Here is a 23252-nt window from a genome sequence, read left to right as displayed (position 1 = left end):
CATGAGAGCTGGGTTGGCCACCCCCCTGCATGCCCTGGCTGGCTCCAGGCCTGCAGCAGCAGTTGCTGCTGCCAGGGGTGGGTGTAACGACAGCCTGGCAGTGTCCCGGGGTGTGCATGTGTGTGTTTGTGGGGGTCCCTCCCTCTGAGCCCTGCCTTTGTTCCCTCCCCAGCCTGCCATATCCTGGAGTGCCCCGAGGGCCTGGCGCAGGACGTGATCAGCACCATTGGGCAGGCCTTCGAGCTGCGCTTCAAGCAGTACTTGAAAAACCCCCCAAAGCTCGTCACTCCCCATGACAGGTATGGGGGGCAGCAGTGCCTCAGAGGGGTGCTGCTGGGTGGGGTTGCCCCTGGAGCTCCCTGGCCAGCCGGCAGGGCTCTGGGCAGGATGCACTGGCTGCCTGGCTCCAGTCCAGGCCCTGCCGGGCCCTTGGTGAGGCGCTGGGCATGGAGCCGGTGCGGGGAGTGGAGGGCATGTGGCAGAGCTGGGGTGCATTGCCGCTCACTTACTGCTCCCCACCCCCTAGAATGGCCGGGTTTGACGGCTCGGCCTGGGACGAGGAGGAGGAAGAGCCATCGGACCACCAGTACTACAACGACTTCCCCGGCAAAGAGCCGCCCCTGGGGGGCGTGGTGGACATGCGGCTTCGTGACGGCGCCAGTGTGGCACAGACGCCCAATCACCTGGGGGCAACGCTGGTAAGCACTGCTCGGGGGGGGTCCCACTGGCTCGTCCCACTGCGCCCCTTCCCGGGGCCGTGCCAGATGGGTCCCGTGGTGCCAGCTCGGAGGGGAGCTGCGGGCCTGGGGCCACCTGGCCAATGACCCCGGGGTGAGACCTGGCAGGGAATGTCCCTGCACAGGGGGCGCTGCCTGTTGCCAGTCGGATGGGTGGCAGGTGGTCAGGCTGGAGGCCACTGGAGCTGGGTGCTGCGGGCACAGGGAGGAGAAGGGAGCAGCCTGAGCCTTGGCTACTCACCGCCTGTCTCTTCCTCCTGCAGCCTGTGGGCCAGATGTCCAGCACAGAGCACGACCCCCGGAAGCAGCACCCTCCTGCCCAAGGTACTGGACCACGGGCAGTTGTGCCACAGGCTCCCTCGCCCACCTGCTGGGGGCCGCATGGCCTGGCACGGTGCGGCTCAGACACCTTCCTGCCCCTCACGGCGGTGCCAGCTCCAGCATTGCCTCCCCGCTGCCCTCCGCAGTGGGACGGGCTAATCTCTGAGCATCCCCTGTGTGTGCCAAGGCCAGGAGCCAAATGCCCCAAGACTTTCATGTCCCTGGGTCTGGTCCTGCATCATCTTTGGGTTTGCCAGGATCACATGGAGCAAATCAAGGGATCCCAGCAGAGTGTGGGGCTGGCCCCCTGCTGCCCCCTAGCTGGGGTCTCTGGCGGCAGTTCCTGGGGTAACTCAAGGCCCAGCAGGGGGGTGTTGGGCCCTGTAGCTGAGGTGGGGGGTGGGGGGGCTGGCAAGCCCTGCTAACTGCAGCTCCCCTCCATGCAGGAAGGGATAAATACGCCCCTGGCGCTGGCCCAGCCATCCGCACCGACCTGTTTGATGACCCGTCCTACGTCAACGTGCAGAACCTGGACAGGTCGCGCCTGGCCTCTGCTGCCAGCATCCCGGGCACGGCCAATGGCAGTGCCCAGCGAGACCTCTTCGACATGAGTGAGTGGCCCTCTGCGCCAGCTCTGGGCTGGCATTCATTGGCTCTGCGTGGTTGCTGGGCTGAGGGGCCTGGCTTGCCTCTGTCCAACCGGCTAGAGCCCCAGGGCACAGGAGTGAGTGTGGGCTCCGTGTCCATCCAACCCCTGCTCCTCTCCCCCGCAGAGCCCTTCGAGGACGCCCTGCGGGTCCCGCCCGCGGTGCCGGTGGGGCTGCCGCCGGCCCAGCTCCTGGCCTCCATGGAGGAGCAGCTGCGGCGGGAGCCCTGGTACCACGGGAAGATGAGCCGCAAGGAGGCGGAGAAGCTGCTGAAGGTGAACGGGGACTTCCTGGTGCGGGAGAGCACCACCACACCGGGCCAGTACGTGCTGACCGGGCTGCAGGGCGGGCAGCCCAAGCACCTGCTGCTGGTCGACCCCGAGGGAGTGGTGAGTTGGCCCTGGGGCCATGGCGGGGGGCTCCCTTCCCCAGTCCTGCAGGCTTACCAGAGCTGGGAGCCCAGAGAAGAGCCAAGCCACTGCAGGTGTCCTGGGGTGCCGGCTGGGCACGGGGCCAGCACCCCATGGGCTCCTGGGTTCTTGTGCGTGAGAATGATTGACAGGAGCCCTTCCCTGCTCCAGCTTTGGCTCCCGCTCAGCCCCAGAGGCCCTTCGTCACCCCCGCGCCAGAAGTGGGTATGGCCACCCCTCCCTCCTGGAGATGCCTCAGTCTGGTCTTGCAAGGGAACAGGACACTGGCTCCTCTCCGCAGGGTTTGTGCCGCCATGTCTCATTTGGTCACAAGAGGGCGCACGTGCCTCCTGGCTCCACCCACTTCCTGGTCATCCCTTGAGCCCCGTTTCTGGCCCTTGCAGGTGCGGACGAAGGATCATCGCTTTGAGAGCGTCAGTCACCTGATCAGCTACCACATGGACAATCACCTGCCCATCATCTCGGCGGGCAGCGAGCTGTGCCTGCAGCAGCCCGTGGAGAGGAGACTGTGAGGCGTGGGGGGCCTCGGGGAGCCCCCCGGGCCCTGCCCGCCCTGGCCTTCTCATCCCCTGTCTGCCAGCAGGGCTCTTGGACTGGTTCAGCCGCTGCTTGCCCAGGAGCCCCTGGGGCTCCCCGTCTCTCCGCCAGGAGCTCAGACTCCCTGGGCTCACAGCAGCCCCTCCGGAGACAGAGCAGAGGTGGAGGCGGCCAGGGGAGCCAGGGCTGGGTACTGGGCAGAGGGAGGGGGCTGCGCCAGCCACGGCTCCACCTCCGCTAGCACCAAACTCCAGCCTGGGCGGCTGTGGGCGCTGCTCCGAAGGCCAATTGCAACCACACGCCCTCACCTCGTGTTCATCCCCCCCTTGGGAGGGAGCCTGCCCTGACCTCTGAGTGCCTGCTGAGCCTCTGTGAGGAAGGTGAGGGTCAATCCTATTGGCTCAGAGGCCTGCCTGTCTGGAGGTTGCAGAGCACTCCTGGCCCCCGCCCTCCCCTGAGAGGTAGCTCACCCCCAGCAGGGAAGGGCTGGATTCTCATTTGCCATTCCCCTGCAATCCCTAGGGGTCAGCACCCATGGGTGGCACCACCTGTGTGACCCCTTTGGGAGAGCCACTGCACCACAGAGCAGCGCCATGGCTCCTGCTGCACAGGGTGAGAACAAGGGAGACTTTCCCCAGAGGGCGGGAGTGGAGGGCCCCCTGCCCTGCCCTCCCCAGGTGAACCCAGCCCTCTGCTCCGCGAAGCACAAGGCTGGGCCGGCCGCACACCGAATGTACCCGATCACTTTACGTATTAACTCTGTGCCTTGACCCTCTGCAGGTCCCAGATACTTATGCAAAGCAGTCGGCCCTGGGGCGGGCTAGGGAGAGCAGTCAGCCCACCCTAGCTGCTGGGGCAGTGCTGGGAGCACAGCCCCTGTCCTCACACAAGGCTCCACCGGCTCCCAGAGGCCGCAGCCAGCGGTCCTGTCCCAGCGTCCTGCTGGCTGGAAGCAGGGCTCAGGTGGCCCCTTCTGCAGCAGGCTGTTCACAGTCCCACTCCTTGTCCTGGAAGGCAGCTCCTAGTCTGTGTCCAGGGAGCGGCACGGATGGAAATTAGATGGGGTAAATGGGGTTCTCCATAGGAGAGCAAGAGCCCCTTGGCCCCTGTCCTTGCGGGGGGGACGGGGGGACACAGTGCTGTACACTACATCCTGCTGCCCCTTGGGCAGGGTGTGACACAGCCAGTTCCCTGTACCCCAGCTCGGCCCGGGCCAATCACGCAGCCAAAGGAAGCACGTAGCACCCAGAAGGGGGAACCAGAGCTCCCCACATCAGGAGACAAGTGGGTTGCTGAGGTCCCAGGGGGACAGGACAGCTGGCCTGAGCTCTGCTGTTTCTCCCCAGCCAGCGCTAAGCAGCATCCGCCGGGAGCAGCCTCCTGGGCTTCCCAGGCTCTGCTGCAGTGGCAGGTGAGCCCTCTCCCTGCAGGGCATGGAGCCTGCCCCCTCCCCCCGGGTCTGCACGGAGTGTGGGGATCCCAGTGTTGCATGCACATTGTTATACTCTGAAGCCAAAGTGTAACCCTCCCCCTCCCGCCTCCTGCTGGGCTCAGAGGGGGGGAGGGTTTTGCTTTCTCTCCTCCCCTTTCTCTCTTTCTCCTTTATATGGGTTTGATTTGTTACCAGGTCTTGATTATACCAAAGGAATCGGATGGCTATTATTAAAGTTAGTATTTCTTTAAGGCGTGGCTGTGAGTGGCTCCTTGTCTGACGGGAGGGGAGGGGTCCGGTCCGTGCAGGAAGGTGCATGCTGTATCCATGTCCAGCAGCTGCTCCTTATCCAGGGTACACGGGGCGTGTGCTTGGCTGAGGGGTCTCTGAACCAGCAGGCTGATGCTTTGCCCTTTGGGCCCCAGCGGCCCCTCTCCTAGGCTCTTAGACCCTCAGCTTTACATGGCCAGTAACTGCCCCTGCTCGGCCTCCCCTGCCCGAGATCTCCCCAGCGGGCGCCTCCTGCTGCAGCTGGCGGCTGCAAAGGAGGTAACATCCCTGCAGCGGGAGGGCAGCAGAGCCTTGTCCCAGCCCCGTGGCCAGCTGCCCCCCAGCCATGGCGGTTCAGATCTGGGCCAGGGCTCAGCCACCTATGAGGGCTGCTCGCGCCAGGCCAGGCGGGAAGGGCTGGACAGCCCCAGCAAGCTGGGGGCAGGAGCGTCCAGCCCTGCCCTGGCTCCTGGGGGCAGAACGCGGGGAGCTCAGCTCCTGGCTGTGTGTGGGGGGGAGTGTGGGGGAGCTCAGCTCCTGGCTGTGTGTGGGGGGGAGTGTGGGGGAGCTCAGCTCCTGGCTGTGTGGGGGCAGAATGGGGGCGCTCAGCTCCTGGCTGTGTGGGGGGAGGAGTGTGGGGGAGCTCAGCTCCTGGCTGTGTGGGGGCAGAACGGGGGCGCTCAGCTCCTGGCTGTGTGTGGGGGAGCTCAGCTCCTGGGGGCAGAACATGGGGAGCTCAGCTCCTGGCTGTGTGGGGGGGGAGTGTGGGGGAGCTCAGCTCCTGGCTGTGTGTGGGGGAGCTCAGCTCCTGGGGGCAGAACGCGGGGAGCTCAGCTCCTGGCTGTGTGTGGGGGGGAGTGTGGGGGAGCTCAGCTCCTGGCTGTGTGGGGGCAGAAAGGGGGGGCTCAGTTCCTGGCGGGGTGGGGGGAGGAGTGTGGGGGAGCTCAGCTCCTGGCTGTGTGGGGGCAGAACGGGGGCGCTCAGCTCCTGGCTGTGTGTGTGGGAGCTCAGCTCCTGGGGGCAGAACGTGGGGAGCTCAGCTCCTGGCTGTGTGTGTGGGGGGGGGAGTGTGGGGGCGCTCAGCTCCTGGCTGTGTGGGGGCGCTCAGCTCCTGGCTGTGGGTGGGGGGGGGGAGTGTGGGGGCGCTCAGCTCCTGGCTGTGTGTGGGGGGGAGTGTGGGGGAGCTCAGCTCCTGGCTGTGTGTGGGGGGGAGTGTGGGGGAGCTCAGCTCCTGGCTGTGTGTGTGGGGGGGGGAGTGTGGGGGCGCTCAGCTCCTGGCTGTGTGGGGGCGCTCAGCTCCTGGCTGTGTGTGGGGGGGGGAGTGTGGGGGCGCTCAGCTCCTGGCTGTGTGTGGTGGGGGAGTGTGGGGGCGCTCAGCTCCTGGCTGTGTGGGGGAGCTCAGCTCCTGGCTCCCTGGGGGCAGAACGGGGGCGCTCAGCTCCTGGCTGTGTGTGGGGGGGGGGAGTGTGGGGGAGCTCAGCTCCTGGCTCCCTGGGGGCTTGGCCTCCCTCTAGACCGACTTGGAGGTGCCCCATGGGCAGGGGCCCCAGCGAGGGGATCAGCTCCTAGGGTGGGGGGCCCAGCTGCGGGGAGCAGAACCCAGGAGCCTGCAATGGTCTGTTCCAGCACCCCCCGCCCCCAGTGTAGAATAGTCTAACCGCGGGCCCGGCCCCCCTTCCCCTTTGGAATGGTTTGTCCCCCCCGGTCCCCCTCCCAGCGCATGCGGAGTGGTGGGGTCCGCCCCTCCCTTCCCGCGGTGGTAGGGCCCGGCCAGTTTCCGGTTCCGGCGCGGCTGCCCTGAGTGCGGGCCGGAGCCGCAGCGCGGAGCCCCCTCCCCGCGCGGGGCCATGGCGCAGCCCGGGCCCCCCCGGCTCTGAGCCCCGGGCCCCCCATGGCGGCTCCGCACCCCGAGAAGCTGGAGGGAGGAGTCCCGGCCCCGCCGCCCCCCCCGGGGCCCCCCAACCCGCCGGGCAGCGGCCCCCCCGGCGGGCCCGGCAGGAAGCAGGGGAAGGCAGGTGAGAGGGGGGGCACGTGGGGGTGCAGCCGGGGGGCGGGGCTGGGAGGCACGTGGGGGTGCAGCCGGGGGGCGGGGCACGTGGGGCAGGGGATGGTTGGGGGTTCAGGGAGCGATGGGGTCTGGGGCGCTCAGAAGGGGAGGAGGGAATTGTGCCGGGGGCGTGGGGAGGGCGAGGCGGAGGGGCCAGGGGGCGGTGGGGTGGGCAGGGTTGGGGGGGCTTAGAGGGATGTGGGGCAGTGGCACTGGCAGCGCTCTCCTGGCTCTTGCGTGACTGGTAAATGCTGGGCCAGCGGTGCTGGGGTCTATACGGCACCCTCCTCCCCTGGACAGGGATTGAAGAGGGCAGGGCCATGGGGGCCCCATGCCTGGCGCTCTGCACGGAGAACCTGGGCCATGGGTCCCTGCCCCATGGTGCTTCCAAGGGGGCATGGCTGTGCCAGCACAAGCCGCCTGACTGCAGGCAGGGGTGACCCGGGGCTGAGTCGTGCCTGGCCTGCGGAACATGGTTTGGCTGGCAGGTGTTTGTGCAGTGCAGGAAGGGGCCAAGCTGAGGCCTGGCAGGGTGCAGCAGCCATCCCCACTGGCCCTTCCTGCGCACAGGTTGAGCTGAACTCAGCTGGAGCCTGGCGCTTTGTGGGGAAGGGAACACGTTCACCTGGGAACGGAGCTCTTGGGGGAGCCGGCTCGGGATGCCAGCGAACCCTGCACGCAGCTGAGAACTGGGGATGCACACGCAGGACCATGGTGCGGCTCAGTCCTGGGGCCGTGGCCTGCTCCTGTTCTCCCTGGATCAGACTTATTGGTGACCTTATCAGGCCATAAATTTCTTCTGTCCCATCATTAATGGGGTGGAAATGCTGCCTGTGCCTTGGAGGCTCCCCAGGCCCTGCCCTGGGCAAGCAGGTCGGGTGTGAGAACAGGGAGGCTTTGTGGGAGAAGAGAGTTTGGGGGGTGTCTGTTCTTTGTGCAAGGCTAGCTTGAGAGAGGGAGCACAGGGTCGGGGGAGATGCTGGTCTTCATTTCCCCTCTGTGCGTAGGGCGGCTGGGGGGACGGGACGGGCTGTCTTCAGGCCCTGCCAGGCTTGACGGCACTCACTGACTTCACCGGTGCTGCCCCTCACAGGTCTGCAAATGAAGAGCCCTGAAAAGAAACGGCGCAAATCCAACACTCAGGTAGGGAGCATGGCTGGGACTCCGTGATAGGAGGGTGGGGGCCAGGCTGTCAGCCCAGCACCACAACACGAGCACATGCCTGGCACCTGGGGGCAAGAACCCCCAACGGTTCTGGTGGCACAGACAGCCCCACCCACAGCAGGTTGGAGCCAAACCCTGGGGCTGCTCGGAGTGTCCTGCATCAGGGCCGACGGACGCGCACACCCCCATGGAGCAGCGCGCAGCCAGTGGGGGCTGTACGGGCAGCGGTGCCCGTCCTCCAAAGCAGCTAGGGCTGGCTGTTCCCATGGCCTGGGGACTATCCCAGCGTCTCAGGTTCCTTTGACACAGATGGCGCTAGGAGCCCAGGGTCCCTGCTGCAGCCAGGGCTCGTCTTCCCCTCTCCCAGGAGCATGAGGCTCCGGGAGGGGCAGCTTCCTGCTGCTCCGCGTCCGTTGCCAGGCTATGCAGGGGAACTAGTAGGCTCGGCCCTGCCAGTGCTGTGTCTCCCCTCCCGCGGGAGCTGAGGGCCCTGTGCCCCTGGCAGGCCCGGGCCCCACACTAACTCCTGTGCCTTCTCCCCACAGGGCCCTGCCTATTCCCATCTCTCGGAGTTCGCCCCGCCCCCGACTCCAATGGTCGACCACTTGGTGGCCTCAAACCCCTTTGAAGATGACTTTGGGGCACCTAAAGTGGGGGCCTCGTCAGCTCCGTTCCTCGGCAACCCTGTGCCCTTTGGGAACTTCCGCATGCAGGGGGGCATGACGCCCCAGGCTCCACCGGGCTACGCAGGGGGCCCCCAGGCCATGCGGAGGCAGCCCCCGCCCTTCACCCCGAGCCAGATGGGCCCAGCCTTCAGCATGCCCCCCCAGAACCCCAACTACGTGCAGCCTGGCGCCATGAGCTTCCCCGGCCAGCCCTTCAACCAGCCTCTCGGGCAGAACTTCAGCCCCCCCGCAGGGCAGCTCATGCAGGGGCCAGTCGGGGGCTTTGGGCCCATGATCTCCCCCACCATGGGGCAGCCTCCCCGCGGAGACATGGCGCCAGGGCCTGCCCTGAATCCCCCTGCCGGCCCCCCCATGGCCCAGAGGTTCAGCCAGCCTGCCAGTCTCTTTGGACAGTCTCCCATGCAGCGGCCCAGCCAGAACCTGCCCCCAAACACCAGCCCCTTCCCCGGGGCTGACCCCGGCTTCTCGGCTGGGGGCGATGACGGGGGGAAGAACCTCAACCCCCCTCCCAGCACCTTCAGCCAGGAGCCGCACTCAGGCTCGCCGGCCGCGGTGAACGGGGCCCAGCCAAGCTTCGCCCCCAGCAGCACCAGCCGGAGCAGCAGCACCCCCGAAGCTAACAGCCTCCCGCCCTCCAGCAAGGCGTCTGGCAACTCTGGGCACCAGCCGCCGCCGGGCCTGGTGTACCCTTGCGGCGCCTGCCGCAGCGAAGTAAACGATGACCAGGACGCCATCCTGTGCGAGGCCTCCTGCCAGAAGTGGTTCCACCGGGAGTGCACAGGCATGACGGAGAACGCCTACGGGCTGCTCACCACCGAGGCCTCGGCCGTCTGGGCCTGCGACTACTGCCTGAAGACCAAGGAGATCCAGTCGGTGTACATCCGGGAGGGCATGGGGCAGCTGGTGGCGGCCAATGACGGCTGAGCGGGCGCTGGGCCCAGCTAGGGAGGGGCCGTGCTGCCCTCACCTCGTACAGATCCCTGCTTGGTTTTCGGGCCAATTTCCCCTCCCTTATTTTGTAGCCGCCCCTCTCCCCGCGTGCAAGAGACGATGTCGAGTGCTGGCGTCTGGCTTCGGTAACGTTTCCTCTCTGTTCTTGCTTGTCTGCGTGGCTGGGCCTGGTGCAGCTCATGCCCTTTTCAAATACTCGGAGCGTCCATTGGAGGGAGAGGAGAGACCGGTTCCTGCCCCCGGATACCCCCGCGCCTGCCAGCCCAGAGTGTGAAGTCCGGATCGGGGCTCTGGGGTCTCTGTTACTGGCCGAGCTGAGCAGCCAGTGGGAGCAGAAACTCTGCCCCCAGACAGAGAAAGTGACTGTTCCACAGAGACCTTGGGGCAGGGGGCGGCCTGCAAATGCTGATGCTCAGAGCAGTCTCTGCTGGATAGAAGCGGGGCGGAGCTGGTGAGGGCTGTGTCCTGGTGATGGGGGAGCTGTGGTGTGACCCCTAGAGCTGGGACCCCAGGCCAGAGCGATATAGATTCCCCCCCGGGCGCAGCGAGGGCTCGGAACAGCCAGGGCTCCGTCTCCTGGCAGGGGCCTGTAGCAGAACCAGCACACTGAGCCCTTTGCACTTGATGGGGGTGGGGGGGGTCTGTCCCACCCAAGCTGCCACTTCCCAAGCAGCACTGGGCCCTGTGCTGTTGCCAGAGGGGAGGGCGGTGGGTCTGCAGCATGGGGGGGTGGGGGTGCTGCCAGCGTGCGTCTGAGCAGCAGGGAAGGCGGCTTTCGCTTCCTTTCCCCAGACCGCAGCTGGTGCCTGGGATGTGTGTGGAATCCAGGCTGAGTATAGTGCAAGCCCCTCGGACCTGAGCCGGGCCTGCTGCCGGCACGAGGTGGATTCTCCTGATCACTCACGAATAGTGTCTGCGGCGAGACCCCTCCCCAGCCCCAGCGCTCTCGGCACCCTGCCCCCCTGGGAGGAGCTGCTCTGCCAGGTTGTGCTGTGCGCTGGGTTTCCGTAAAGCTCCAGCCCTGGGCCCGGATTAGGTGAGACCCAGATTTCGTTACGAGTCACCCCCCAGCCCAGGGGGCTGAGAGAGCAGCTGGGAGACATGGCCCAAGAGACTCCGCAGCCATCGTTAGGTGTCCTCATACTTCGGGACGTGACTCATGATTTTTCAATGCCTGGGGCCCATGGAGCCTCCAGGCCCCATCGTGCCATGCTGCATGGGAGAGCCGGACGTGCCCTGCACTGCTGGGCCTGTCTGCGCTAGGGGGAGCATTGGGTGGATGGTGCCTGTTGCCTCCTGGGTGCCCATGAAAGCCAGTGGGTGGTTACGCAGCTGAGCAGAAGCTCAGTGCCCCGTTCCAACGTGAGGTAGGTCACACACGGCAGGCTACAGGCACAGGGCTGGGGAGGCCGGCGGGTCCAGCTGTGCCCAGAGCGTGGGGGGCGCACAGGTTGGAAATGTGCATGTTGTGACCAGGCCACATGCTCTGGCAAAGCAGGACCCAGGCCTGTGGAAGCAGCTTCTGAAATCACTGAGTCTGTCCAGGAGTCCCTCCTGTCCCCCCAGGGCTAGGGCTCGGAGCAGGCAATAAGCAGCAGTGGGTGTGAAGGTGTTTTCCTGGGGTTGCCAGCAGCCCAGCACAGAGGTGCCTCCCTTCCCTCTGTACCAGGGATGTAGCCTGCTGCAGGGCTTGGCTCCCACCCTGCTGTGCTGCTGCCCGGGCAGCTCAGCTCACCAGCCCCTCGGGTTCGCTCGGCTGCCTGGCAGTTCGTTCACACCACTCGGCGCTGGCATTTCAGGCAGTGGCTGCGCTTGGGTCATGTTTGTGAGGTTCTCTTGGCTGCCACACTTTGAAAGGCCTGCGCCTGCTTCCTGTGTCAGCGAGAGCTACAGAGCCCCGGGGTTGGGAGTGCCCCTTAGCCGGTGCAGGGGGCAGCTTGCTTTCCACCAGTGGCAGCAACCTAGATTAGCGAGCTGGGGGGAACTGTCTGGAACCAGTTGGAGCGAAGAGTGAGACTCATGGGGGGGGTGGGGTGAACTCAGCGGCCTGGCCTGGGTCTCTTTCTGCTCCTGTGGCTGAGGGGGGTGAGCAGGCCGGTGGCAGGGGGAGGGTTCTGAGCTGAGAACAGCTGCCCTGGGAGTAGCTTGGCGCAGGGGCTGATTGGTAGGCACACGCTTTACCCTGCTGCGTACACACATCGCCCGGAGGCAGGACTGCTCGCTGGCTAACAGCTGCTCCTGTTTAGTAGCCACGGGCTGTCCCAACCCTCGCTGGGCACCCTGGGCAGGCCTGTGTGCTGGGCCCTGCTGCTCTCAGCTGGGTTGGGGGAATCTCCTGGTTTTGTTAACTTCTTGCTGTGTTGATGACTTGTTCCCTTTTGTAAAGTGGTTGCTGGTGTGGTTTGTAATCGTTTTTAACCTCCCGGAGCTTTCTGCAGGACCAGGGGGCGCGGTCTTGCCCCGTTTTAACAGTCTGAGCATTAAAGGAAAACTTTTTGTATTGTCCAGCTATAAAGCTATTTGAAACCAGCCTCCTGCCTGCCTGAGCCCCACCGTTGAACTGGGGCCCCCGCAGCTGAGAGATTTTGCTCTGTTAGCCTCTCCCCTGAGGGTGGCAGCAGGGCCCCCCCCCCGGCAGCATCCAGCCTGCTCCCGGAGTCCCTGGCCCTTTGGTGATGGGGTAGCGGGAAGGGCAGGGGCCTGGGTGTCCGTCGGGGACTCTCGGCCCAGTGTGCGGGGCTGAGGCCCTTGCCTGGGGCGGCTTTGCGAGAGGAAGCTGCTCCCCGAGTGCAGAGGGGGTGACGGGGCCTTTCCTCCCCCAGCCGCTCCCTGCTGCTAGGCTGCAGCGAAGCTTCGTGGGGGGAGACCGTCACCTCCGTGGGGCCAGGCCCTGGAGCGAGAGGGGGGGGCCCCGCCTGCTGAGGGGGCTGGTCCGGCCCAGGCATTGCCAGGGCCGGGCTCTGATGCCACCTCCTGCCCGGGGGGGCGGGATTCCCTGAGCCCCGCCCGACAGCTGGGAGCGGGGGGGTGTCTGCGATTGGCTCCGCGGGTCACGTGCCCCCTCCCGCCCGTCCGGAATGTAGCGAGCAGCTGCCGGAGTTTGATACAAAGTTGCTGCGACGCGCCGGAGCCGGGACCCCCCCGCCCCCCGGGAGACAGAGCCAGGTGCCCCCGGCCCAGCGCCCCCTTCAGCCCGGAGCAGGTCAGTGAGCCCGCGGGGACCGGAGACCCCAGCCCGGCTGCAGCCCCCATCCGGGGGCGGCTGATGTGGGGGTATCGCCGGTCCCCGGGCAGCCCCCCCCTTCTGCCCTGGCCAGGGGCGAGGCCGGCCCCCGCCCTGCGGGGGAGCTTCCTGGGGACCCAGGGGGGTTGGGCGCCTTCCCCGGCGGCTGCAGGATGGTCCTGGGGCGAGGGGCTGGGTGGGCGCTGCCCTGAAGGCACCGGGTCCTTGGCACGCAGCCCAGTGGGGTGAGCAGGGCGGGTCTGAGCCTGCAGGCCCGGTGCTCTCAGCCTGGGGGCACGACCTGATGTCAAGGGGTCCTGGTCCCATGCTGCCAAGTGGGCAGAGCCAGGGGCTGGCTGGGAGCGGGGGTCCCGGCCTGGGTAGGCCTGAGCTGGGGCCCCTGGATTCACTGGCTCGCGGGGGGCCCTGTCAGAGCCTTGCAGCAGGCGTTGGCCAAGGTGCCCGATGGTGCCCTTGGCACGAGTGCGGCTGTGGGCTCCCTGCGCTGGGCCAGGCCTGTCACCCTACAGCAGAGCCTTGCCCAAGGCTCAGGCTCTTCCGCTTTCCTCCCTGCACTGCCTGTGCCCCGTGCCCAGCCCCTGGGGCTGTGCCCGCCGCCCCATATCGCTCTCCCAGTGCCATGGCTTCCCCGGGGAGGGAGTCTCACCCACACGGCTCCGATAAACTCCTTCCTGCCGCTCCCTTCCCGTGAGGCGCTGCCAGCAGAGAAGGCTGCTGTGCAGAGCCCGGGGAGGAGGGGACAGACTGGCACCCACAGCCCGGCCGTGCCCAGGGGCCCTCGTGCTGAGCTGGAGCTGCCCTTCCCTATGGAGCCGCTGGGCAGACGCAGCGTCACCGCCTCTGCTTCCACCTGCTAAACTGCATGAAACGCAGCTAAAAATAGCCCCCCAGTGTCACTTTCCCATGTTGCAGCTGGTGTCAGTGGCATGGGGCTCGGGAGGGGGAGGGGAGGCAGGGGCTGGGCCGAGGCGAATGCACGGTGGGGGCTTGGCAGGGAACAGGCTCGGTGGTGTGGGGAGACGGGCGCCCCGGGCAGCACGCCAGGAAGGTTGGCTCATGCCCGAGGCTGTGTTGTGACCAGGGGTTCTCAGCCGCTTTCTTTCTGAGGCCCCCACAACATGCTATAAAAATCCCACAGCCCGTCTGTGCCCCGGGAACTGGTTTTCTGCATATCAAAGCCAGGGCTGCTGTTAGGGCAGGGCAATTGCCTGGGGTCCCTTGCCACAGGGGCCCCCACGAAGCTACATTGGGCAGCTTCGGCATCAGCCCTGGGGGGCAGGGCTCAGGGCCTCGGACTTCAGCCTCATGTGGTGGGGCTTTGGCTCGCTGTCCTGGGCCCCAGCTACCACTGGCCGTGCTTGGCGGCCCCCCTGAACCCTGCTTGCAGCTCCCCAGGGGCCTCGGACCCCTGGTTGAGAGCCACTGCTGTAGACCCTCTTCAGTGTCACCCCAGGGGGCTGGGCTGTGGGCCCCCTTGGGCGGTGGCCCCGTTCTGCAGGGCCCAGCTGCGTCTCACCTCGCTGCAGCGTTTCCTGCCTTTCCTCACGTTGGGGCACTTCCTGCTTCTCAGAGCTCGGTGACCTGCCCTGGGGGCGAGTGCTGCAGCTGGGCTTCTCCTGTGCTCCCCCGGGCTGGTGCTGGAGTGCAAGAGCCCAAACCTCACAGCCATCCCAGGACAGGGGCAGGGTCTTTATTCCCATTGTATGAATGGGGAAACCGAGGCACATGGTGGGGAAGGGACTCTGGCAAGGTCACACAGTGAGTCTGTGGCAGCAAAGCCAGGAATAGGACCCAGGAGTCCTGGCTCCCAGCCCCCCTGCCCTGCTTGCCAAGGGGGGGGCAATAAGGGCACCCTCCCAGCCCAGTTCTTCCTTTGATGTGAACCAAAACTGAGTGACTTCATCTTATCATCATGGAAACATTGTGATGTCATGGAGTTGGCTTTGTGACATCACCGCAGGGGCCCTCGGAGTGAGGTCTGCTCTGGGTGGGAAGGAAATCCCAAGAGCCTGGGGGCAGGAAGCTCAGAGACGGGCAGTGGGGAGTGACCCTTCTCTCTGGAAGCACCTGGAGCTCCAGTCCCAGACTGGCACCTGGACACCCTCCCCTTCTCTGGGCGGCCAGCTGCCATTCGAGGCCTGGGGCCTCATACACCATGTCCTGTGCCAGCTGGGAATCCCCCGGGTGGGCCGGGCTCCTCGGTAGCTGTGCAGGGAATGCGCTGAATCCCGGGAGGCAGCTGGCTCCTCCCTGCCCCCGGATCTCCAGCGCTCAGAGCCTGCCTTCCCCACATCGCGGCAGGCTCGGGGACCAGGGATCTGTGTTCTCAACGGTGCCAAACCCGGCCCCTCCCACTGCAGGCACCCTGACTCCACGACCCCTGCAAGGGAGAGGGGACAGGTGGGGTTGGCAGCTCCGGCTCCTGGCTCTATCCCCAGCTCGGGTAGAGTGGGGTGGGGTCTCTCCCTGGCTCCCCTCCCGTCTGGCTGGAGCTGTGCCTTGTCGCAGTGGGAACATGCCGTTCCCGCTCCCGTTGGGAGGCCAAGCAGCTCGGAAACGGGCCTGAAGATCTTTGTTTTCATTTGCAAATTTCCCTTTGCAAGTCAAATCGCCCAGGGCAGAGCCTCAGCCTGGGCACCCAGAGCCGTGCAAAGTCCCTGTCCCGGGGCGTCAGGCGTTCTTTGTGCTCTGGGCAGTGTCTCTCCGCTGGCTGCTGCCGGCTGCCCCAGCACTGAGCCCTTTGTCCCCTGCAGGTGGGATCCGGGCTGTCCTGGGACCGGAGCAGGAATGGCTGAGAACTGGAACTCGCGGGACTCGGATAACAGCTGGGTGATCGCAGGCTCCGAGGTGCGGCACGAGGCCCTGGGCTGCAGGGTGGGGATGTCCCAAGGGGGGGCCAAGCAGGTCTCTTCGGTTCTTGCTCCTTCTCCCGCTGGCCCGGGGTGAAGAGTTCCTGGCCTCTGCTGAACACCCAGCTGCTGCGACCCCCTCTGCCACCACTGCCCCTAATCCCTGCCCCTCTGAGCCACCTGCCCTTGGGTGAGGGGTGTCGTACTGTCCCCCCCCTTCGGGTTTGCTGGTGAGACGGGGTCTGGGCCCGAACTGTGGGCCCCAAACACGTCCCGGGGGGCAGCAGGGGTGGGGATCTGACACTCAGGAGCTCTCATTTCAGCATCTGAGGATCGTCTCTGCTGCCCCTTGTCCCTGGCAGGGCGGGGGAGGAGTGGGCTGGGCCCGGGGAGGGCGGGTAGTGACTGGTGTAACCTGCCCTCTGTGTCTCCAGGGTTTGCCCGTGGAAACCGTGGGCCCAGAGCTGGGCACAGTCACCCAGACTCCAGCAGACGAGGAACCAGCAGGACACGCCCTCCCCAAGGGGCACAGCGCCGAGGATGTGCACACGGGCACGTGAACAGTGCAGATATGGGATGAGTCCCCCCATCCCCCCGGGCCGTCTGCGCCCGGCTTCCCCCTGCCCTGCCCAGCCCCCAGCTTCCCCCTGCCCTGCCCAGCCCCCAGCTTCCCCCGTCCATCCCTGCCCCCCGTTCTGCCCAGTCCCCCGGGCTGTCTGCCCCCGGCTTCCCCCTGCCCTGCCCAGCCCCCAGCTTCCCCCTGCCCTGCCCAGCCCCCAGCTTCCCCCTGCCCTGCCCAGCCCCCGGCTTCCCCCGTCCATCCCTGCCCCCCGTTCTGCCCAGTCCCCCGGGCTGTCTGCGCCCGGCTTCCCCCTGCCCTGCCCAGCCCCCAGCTTCCCCCGTCCATCCCTCCCCCCCATTCTGCCCAGTCCCCCGAGTCGTCTGCCCCCGGCTTCCCCCTGCCCAGCCCCCGGCTTCCCCCATCCATCCCTGCCCCCCGTTCTGCCCAGTCCCCCGAGCTGTCTGCCCCAGGCTTCCCCCTGCCCTGCCCAGCCCCCGGCTTCCCCCTGCCCTGCCCAGCCCCCGGCTTCCCCCTGCCCTGCCCAGCCCCCAGCTTCCCCCTGCCCTGCCCAGCCCCCAGCTTCCCCCGTCCATCCCTGCCCCCCATTCTGCCCAGTCCCCCGAGTCGTCTGCCCCCGGCTTCCCCCTGCCCTGCCCAGCCCCCGGCTTCCCCCGTTCTGCCCAGCCCCCCAGGCTGTCTGCCCCTGACTTCCCTCCATCCAGCCCTGCCCAGCCCCTCTTGCTCTCCATCTCCCTGTCCCCCCCACCCCACCCCCACCCCCACGCTTGCTGCCTGACACAGGCGCATCCCTGGCCCCGTGGGTTGTTCTGGCCTCCTGGCTGGGTTCCCAGCTCCCTCTTCCCATTTGGGCTGGGGGGGAGGATCCCTGGGCCTCTTTTGGCTGGGGGCAGAAGGGGGTGGGGAGCTTCCTCAGGTGCCCATCAGGGCTTCTGCATCGGGCAAGAGGGGCCCTAGCTTCCATCCCCCTCCCCCGGCGCTGGGGACGCGCTGGCCTCCCTGCTGGCTGCCCTCTGGACACTAACGAGGCCGTCTCTCCCCAGCCGGCGCCTCCCCAGGCAGGAAGAGTGAAGGCTCCCAGCTGAACACGTCCCCCGGCCCTGAGGAGGCTGAGTTCAAGGTACGTTTGCTGGGGGTGGGTCACAGGTTCCCACGCCAGAGCCCTGTCCCCAAGTGATCCCTAGAGCAGAGGTGTTAGAAAACCAGCCACTCGCCATGGAAAAGCTGCCAGTGATGGAGAACCCAGCACAACCCTGGGTCAGTTGTTCCAATGGTTAATTCCCCTCATGGTGAAATATTGACACCTGACTTTCAATCTGAATCTGTCTAGCTTCAACTCCCAGCCATTGGCTCCAGTTAGACCTTCCTCTGCTAGACAGACGAGCCCCTGATTAAATATTTGTTCCCAAGTAGATCCTCACCCCTGAACCGGCTCTTTGTTCAGCTAGACAGACTCAGAGCTCAATCAGTACAACTGCCCAGCCAGCCAAACTGCCTGCTTCCCTGCTGCTGGCTGGGCCTGCAAGGACCCAGCCCCCGCAGGAGAGAGAGAGTTACAAGGAGAGGGGACGTGGGTCACAGTTGGTGCTTCTGAGGCATTAGCTACTAGTGCTTGGAACATGGACCTCAGCTGCACGCAGGGATCCAGGCTCGCTCCCCTGATCCCTGCACCCAACTAAGACTGGGTGACGGCAGACGCAGGTGGAATTCCAGCCCTGCAGCCGGGGTTTGTAGTTAGGGAGCCGGTAGATGCTCAGATCTGCCTCCCAGCAAGGGGGGTGTTAGCTTTGGCAGCCTAGGTAGCAAGGCCAATACGGGTCATTAACTAATCCCTGATGTGGAGGGGGGGTCGGAGTCTAGAGCTGGGCTCCCAAGCTGCCCAGTCGTGGTGGGGGAAGGAGCCAGCCCAGCCAGGGCACGCAGCCCCACCCTGGGTCTCCTCTGCAGAGCTCCTGCCCGCTGGGCTCAGGGTGCTCTGCCTGCGTCCCGGGAGTGGGAGCACGTGGGGGTGGGCGGAGCATGGATCCTGACAGCGTCGCTCTGTCCCCAGGACTCTGAGGAGTGTCCCCAGGAGACCCTGAGCCTAGCAGCCTCCCCCAGGCCTGGTGCACCGGGCCACGAGGCGCCAGAGATCCAGGCACAGGAAGGGCCAGGCTCTGAGGACCCCGAGCTGGGCTCTGACACCAACACCCTGGGCTCCGCGCCCACTGGCAGAGCAGGTGGGTCCCAAGTCCCTGGGCGGCTCCAGGGTTGGGCCGCAGGGGTGCTGTGCAGGACAGGTGCACAGCCCCCACCCCCTGCAGAGAGCTCAGTGGGGAGGGGCTGAGGGGCTGGGGGCGGGGCCTGGCTCCATGGGGGCGGGTCTGAGTGGCTGGGGGCGGGGCCTGGCTCAGTGGGGAGGGGCTGAGGGGCTGGGGGCGGGGCCCGGGTCAGTGGGGAGGGGCTGAGTGGCTGGGGGCGGGGCCTGGCTCCATGCGGTGCTCTCAATGGGCTCCCCTCACTCTCCGCAGGGGAGCCGCTGGAGGAGGTGAGCAGCAGCGAGGATGATGCCGAGGGTCTGCACCAGCAGCAGCTGCGGGACTCGCACCGGGCCCCGTGTGGCCCTGCCGAGCGCCGTGGGGCCGAGGCAGCCGGTGACGGGGAGAGCGGGCTCAGGGTGAATTCATGCCTGCTGGGCGTGCTGGCGCTGCTGGGCGTCGGGCTCCTGGCCTTCTCCGGTGAGCGAGGCCCTGCGGCTGCTGGGGGGCGGATGGGGCTGGCGCTGGCGTCTCCTTCACCATCTATTTCTCTCCCCAGGTGCCATCTATGACCCTGGGGATGGTAAGTACCGGGGGGGCCTCCCCCTCACTAACCAGCTGTGCTGCTCGCCGGGCCTCTGCCTGTCTCCAGCCCCCAGACTCCCTGCTTGGGGGGGTGGGTGTGTCATTGACCCCCCCCCCACGACACCCTGTGTGGAGCTGCTGAGAGGCAGCCCAGCCGGCTGTTCAAATCTCCTCTCCTCCCTTCCTGCCAGGCCCCACGGAGAGCACGGATCCCAGGGACATCCCAGAGGGGGAGCAGCAGCCGCTGGCGGCTGGTGTGAAGGTACGTGGGGCGGGGGGGAGGTCTCCGGGCCTGAGACTAGCTCAGCGCCCCACTGCTGAACAAGGGGGGTGTCCCCAGCATTGGCTTTGGGGGGAGCAGGTGCCCTGGAAATGCGGCCCCAGGCATCCTTGTCTTTGTTTCCCGGGCACACAGGCCTGCACGATACCGTCATGAGATCCCGCCAGCACCACACAATGAGGTCTGCCACCCGCTGGCCCCACCCTGCTGGGGAAACTGAGGCACAGAGGGCTGGGGCGGAGCTGGGAGGGAAACCCCGGCATCCTGGCTCTCACATGCCCTGTACAGTCACGGAGCTGAGCTTTTACCCTCGCTCACAGGACTGGCTGCAGCAGCCCCCGCTGGACCCAGCTGGGGACCCCCAGAGCCTTCACTCCATGAGCCTGCTTCTGGACAAGCTGGCCAAGGAGAACCAGGGCATCCGGCTCATGCAGGCGGAGCTGCAGGTGGGTGCTTGGGGAGGCCCATGGGGAGCACTGGCGGCATCATATCCTGTCTGCTGCAGCTCTCGGCCAAGGGCAAAGCCAGCTCGTAGCGTGGCCAGGGCGCTCAGCTGCCTTGGGCTGGGCTGCACCAGGTCTGTGTGGCATCCGGGAGCCGGCTCTGTGTATCGCCCTGCGGACACGTCGCCCCTTGCCATGTCCGTGACCGGCTCGCCCGCTCTGTGCGCTGGGACGGCCCCTGGCCAGCACCCACATCCCCGCTGCCCCTAGCTGAGCTCCGGGGGCAGTTCCAGCCTGTGCTGGGGGGACGTGTGGACACAGCTTGAGCCCTTTGCAGTATCTGGGTGGGAGGAGCCTAGCAGCGCAGATATGGGCAGGGGCCCCAGAGGGGGGGTTACTCCCCTCCCTCCTTGGGGGAAGGGGCCCAGCCCGCTCTGCCTGCCCCGGCCAAGCAGGGATTGGCCCTTCCCGGTGGCCTGGGTTGGCTGGGGGGCTGTTTGCGTCACCCCGGCTTGGACCCGTCTGTCCTGACCCTGCCCCCCCTCCGGTGCCCGCAGGCGCAGAAAGACGAGCTCCAGGCCCTGCTGCAGAAGAGCGAGGGGGAGAAGGCCGGCTCCCAGCAGCAGAGCCTGGCAGGGGAGAACGCGCGGCTCCACCAGGCGCTGCAGCAGGCGGCCGAGGCTCACCGCTCCGCCCAGGCCGAGCTGCAGGTGCTGCGGGAGCAGCTGCAGGGCCTGGAGCAGGAAGGCGTGGCCGAGACCCCACGAGTGGCCCCAGAGCGGCCCCACGAGGAGCAGCTGCTGCACCAGGAGCTGGCCAAGCAGAGTGGGCTGCTGGGCTCCGTGCGGCGGGAGCTGGAGGGGGCTCTGCAGCGATCCCAGGGCTCCGGCGGGATGGAGCAGCTGCGGGTGGAGCTGGCTGGTTTGGAGCAGCGGCTAGCACAGGAGCTGCAGCGGGTGGAGAGCTGGGAACAGAACTACAGCAAGGGGCGCAGCGGGGAAGGCAGAGGGGCCACGGAGCCGTCCCGCCCCCCCCGGCAGGAGCCACCCAAAGCTGACAAGAAGGAGGGTGGGTGGCACAAGAGGCCAGAGGCTAGAGAGGAGCGTAGGCGCCGGCACGGGGACCCGGGGGGCAGGGAGCAGGATGGTGCCAAGCACCCGAAGCGCCGGGAGCAGCCCGAGCCCCACAGGCGCCAGGGGCCGCGGGACACCAAGCCGGCTAAGGACCAGAACGGGCAGCGTCGGGCGGGCGGTGGGAAGGCGGCGCTCCACGGGCCCCACGAGCACAACGTCTTCTGGGAGCCGCCCCGGCTGCAGCGGTACCGGGCGCCCCAGGGCTGCACAGGCGTGGCCGGCTGCGCCCGCCAGGAGGGGCTGGAGCTGTTTGGCACCGAGCTGGTGCCGGTGCAGAAGGGGCAGTTCCTGCAGTTGCTGCAGGGCTACATGGCCAGGCTGGGCTGGGGGCAGCACTTTGCAGGGCTGGCGGCCCGGCTAGACGGCGCCTTCGCCAGCGATGGCACCTTCACCCACGACCGCCTGCGCTTCCGCCACTTCGTGGAGGACGTGGAGGAGCTGCTGGAGGAGCTGGCGGAGCAGGAGCAGGGCGACGAGGAGGCAGCCGATGACTTCGAGGAGTATGTGCTGCGGCACTACGGCGGGGACGGGTGAGCCTGCCCCCTTCCCCCCAGGCACACAGAGTGTGGGGGCCGTGTCCACGGGTGGGGGTGCTCGATGTGGGGGCCTGCACCGGGGGCGGGTGGCACCGTCAGCCCAGGCAGCAGGGGCAGCGGAGGTGGCTCTGTGCGCGCAGGGGAGGGGAGTCGGGGCTGCCCAGCGTGTGCGGCGGTGGGAGGGGCGCGTTGCCCTTTCTGCTCCCCACGAGCCCCCCCCGGTGACCCCCCCTGTGTGTTTGCACTTGCAGTTTCACCAAGAAGGAGAGCGAGCGGCGCCGAGCGAAGCAGCGGAGCAAGCAGCTCCCTGGGCACGGCCCCCCGCGGGACAGGGACGGCCACCGTGGGAAGGAGAACAGCCCGCCAGACAAAGGCTAGAGCCGGGGGCCGCTGCCAGCCCAGCCGGGCCCCGCCCAGCCCTGTAGTTTGTAGGGGACAGCGGCCAGTGCCCCATAGGGACGCGATGCTTGTTCTGAGGGGCCGTATCCCAGGCTAGGGGGGCTGGGAGGGAGCGACCCCTGGGGGAAGGTGCTGCCGGTGCAGGGTCGTGCCCCCTCTAAATCCGTATGGCCAGAGTTCAATCAGAGCCCACAGCCATCAGCCCCTGCCCAGCGCGCCAGTGAGATGCCAACGCGCCTGCTGCCAGGCACAGGCCCCTTCCCATGGCTGAGCTGCGGGGGCTGAGCCATCACAAAGGGATGGGGGGCATTGGCGGGCGGGTTTCTTTGGGACAGCAGGGAATGCTTTGCCCACAGCCTGCAGTTCCCCCTGGGTGCTGTGCCATGGCACCCTCCCCCCGCCACCTGCTCTGTCCCTTCCAGGTGCCAAGGGGCCTGAATTCCCTGGCATGGGGCCAGGGCTGGGTTTATGGGGACCAAGCTCCCATGTACACCCACCTGCTGGTTGGTAACGGTGTCCCCCTGCTGCGGCCTGGCTGCGTGCCCACTCCACTGCCATCCCCAGCACCGAGTCAGGCCGGCTCCCGCCACGTGGGGCCCCCTCTCTGCTACCCACCCAGGCTCCCTCGGCACTAACTGCCCCGCGTGTGATGTTGCACTTTGCTAGAAACAAATAAACTCTCTTCGCTGTTGGGAAGCTCCTGAAGCCGGGCACTGTTGAGTGGGGGGGGCTCCGTGCGGCGCTGGGGGGGACACAGCTGCCCCCTGCCTGCCTGCCTGCCCGGCTCCCTGGGCAGCGCTGCCGTGGTGCCCGTTTCGTTGGGGGACTGGGGATGGAGCCCAGCAAATGATGCCAGAGTCCTGGCTCAGGCAACGCCCGGTGAGACGCCTCCATTGCCATTCCCAGCCCCTCCCCTCCCGGGGCCCCCAGGCCAGCCTGCCCCACGTCAGCCCAGCAGAGCCCATTGTGGTCTTCCATGCCACTCCCCACCGTCCAGCCCAGGCCAGAGAACCCACCCAGGGCTTCCTGCGTCCAGCCTGGCCCCTCTCCCTGTAAGCTGGGCCCTTCTTTCCCTGTTCTCCTCTGGGGTGTAGGGACAGCTGGCTCCTCCCAGCTCCCTGCGGCTGGGGGTTCCCTGGACATGCCCCGGGGTCAAGGCTTCTCACCACCAGGGGCCCTTAGCGGGGGGAAGCCTCGTCTCTGCTGCCCTCGATCAGCTCCCATCCCGGGGCCCCAGCGCCTGCCCCTGGTCTCCGGGCTGCTCGCGGGGGCTGCTTTTGGCACCTGGCTGGAGCCATGGGGGTCGGGCTGGTTGCCCTGGGCTGCAGCTGTGACTGGTTTTAAAGGGCTCGAGGGGCAGATCTCACCTCGACAAAAGCTGCCCCATGGCTCCGCTGCCTCGGCAGGGGGTAGGGCCCTCGGAGCTGGAGCTAGACCACGCCGGGCCTGAGACCGGGAGGGAGCTGCAGCCACCCTGGCGCCACCGGCACAGGACGACCAGAGCACCATGGCCCAGCCCTGGCAGGGCCTCTTAGCATCTGGCTGCACTGCAGTGAAAGACCCACAGCTTCAGCCTTCCGTCCAGGGGTATCCCCAGGAACTGAAATTGGGGTGGGGGGATGAGAGATGAATAAAGTAAAGGTTTTGTTAGGCCTGGGCTGCATTACGGAGATCAGGCACCGTCAGAGAAGGTAACGGGGTGCTCAGCTGGCTGAGAATCTGGAGCCCCTTGTGAGGGACACA

At 67.0% G+C, this 23252-nt stretch overlaps 3 protein-coding genes across 8 annotated transcripts in view; all 3 read left to right on the top strand.

The window, feature by feature from the left end:
• The window catches only part of SHC1 (SHC adaptor protein 1), a 28739-nt gene extending 24383 nt beyond the window's left edge, over nucleotides 1–4356 (top strand). For all 5 annotated transcript variants that reach the window (XM_044991821.1, XM_044991820.1, XM_044991822.1 and 2 more), the window contains 6 exons: nucleotides 173–299; nucleotides 527–698; nucleotides 1001–1061; nucleotides 1505–1669; nucleotides 1832–2094; nucleotides 2520–4356. In XM_044991821.1, coding sequence (XP_044847756.1) covers nucleotides 173–299; nucleotides 527–698; nucleotides 1001–1061; nucleotides 1505–1669; nucleotides 1832–2094; nucleotides 2520–2648 — 917 coding nt within the window. In that variant the 3' untranslated portion in view covers nucleotides 2649–4356. The remainder of the gene's footprint in view (nucleotides 1–172; nucleotides 300–526; nucleotides 699–1000; nucleotides 1062–1504; nucleotides 1670–1831; nucleotides 2095–2519) is intronic.
• Nucleotides 4357–6148: 1792 nt separating this feature from the next.
• Nucleotides 6149–11754, top strand: PYGO2 (pygopus family PHD finger 2). Its single transcript, XM_044991132.1, has 3 exons — nucleotides 6149–6390; nucleotides 7516–7565; nucleotides 8132–11754. The coding sequence occupies exons 1-3, from the start codon at nucleotides 6267–6269 to the stop codon at nucleotides 9194–9196; spliced, it is 1239 nt and encodes a 412-aa protein (XP_044847067.1). The 5' UTR covers nucleotides 6149–6266; the 3' UTR covers nucleotides 9197–11754.
• A 541-nt stretch (nucleotides 11755–12295) lies between these two features.
• On the top strand, nucleotides 12296–22205 carry PBXIP1 (PBX homeobox interacting protein 1). 2 transcript variants are annotated; one of them, XM_044991131.1, is made up of 11 exons: nucleotides 12296–12425; nucleotides 15221–15314; nucleotides 15751–15868; nucleotides 16940–17016; nucleotides 17947–18115; nucleotides 18407–18613; nucleotides 18693–18716; nucleotides 18910–18980; nucleotides 19319–19444; nucleotides 19999–21104; nucleotides 21362–22205. In XM_044991131.1, exons 2-11 carry the CDS (start codon nucleotides 15255–15257, stop codon nucleotides 21486–21488), a joined length of 2085 nt encoding a protein of 694 aa, XP_044847066.1. In that variant the 5' UTR covers nucleotides 12296–12425; nucleotides 15221–15254; the 3' UTR covers nucleotides 21489–22205. The 2 variants fall into 2 exon arrangements, with proteins under 2 accessions (XP_044847066.1, XP_044847065.1); XM_044991130.1 differs by lacking the exon at nucleotides 12296–12425 and adding an exon at nucleotides 14470–14867.
• The last annotated feature ends 1047 nt before the right edge of the window (nucleotides 22206–23252 follow it).

The sequence above is a fragment of the Mauremys mutica genome, chromosome 17 (assembly GCF_020497125.1).
Source record: "Mauremys mutica isolate MM-2020 ecotype Southern chromosome 17, ASM2049712v1, whole genome shotgun sequence".
NCBI classification, from domain to species: Eukaryota; Metazoa; Chordata; order Testudines; family Geoemydidae; genus Mauremys; species Mauremys mutica.
The sequence above is the reverse complement of the archived record's forward strand: the minus strand, read 5'-3'. Positions and strand labels throughout refer to the sequence as shown.

Coding starts and splice junctions, on each gene's coding strand:
- PBXIP1 (XM_044991130.1), top strand. CDS start 14,623: ATGTCCTGTGCCAGCTGGGAATCCCCCGGGTGGGCCGGGCTCCTCGGT. Junction 14,868..15,220: donor CTGCAAGGGAGAGGGGACAG/GTGGGGTTGGCA, acceptor TGTCCCCTGCAG/GTGGGATCCGGGCTGTCCTG. Junction 18,614..18,692: donor CGGGCTCCTGGCCTTCTCCG/GTGAGCGAGGCC, acceptor TTCTCTCCCCAG/GTGCCATCTATGACCCTGGG.
- PYGO2 (XM_044991132.1), top strand. CDS start 6,267: ATGGCGGCTCCGCACCCCGAGAAGCTGGAGGGAGGAGTCCCGGCCCCG. Junction 6,391..7,515: donor CAGGAAGCAGGGGAAGGCAG/GTGAGAGGGGGG, acceptor TGCCCCTCACAG/GTCTGCAAATGAAGAGCCCT. Junction 7,566..8,131: donor GGCGCAAATCCAACACTCAG/GTAGGGAGCATG, acceptor TTCTCCCCACAG/GGCCCTGCCTATTCCCATCT.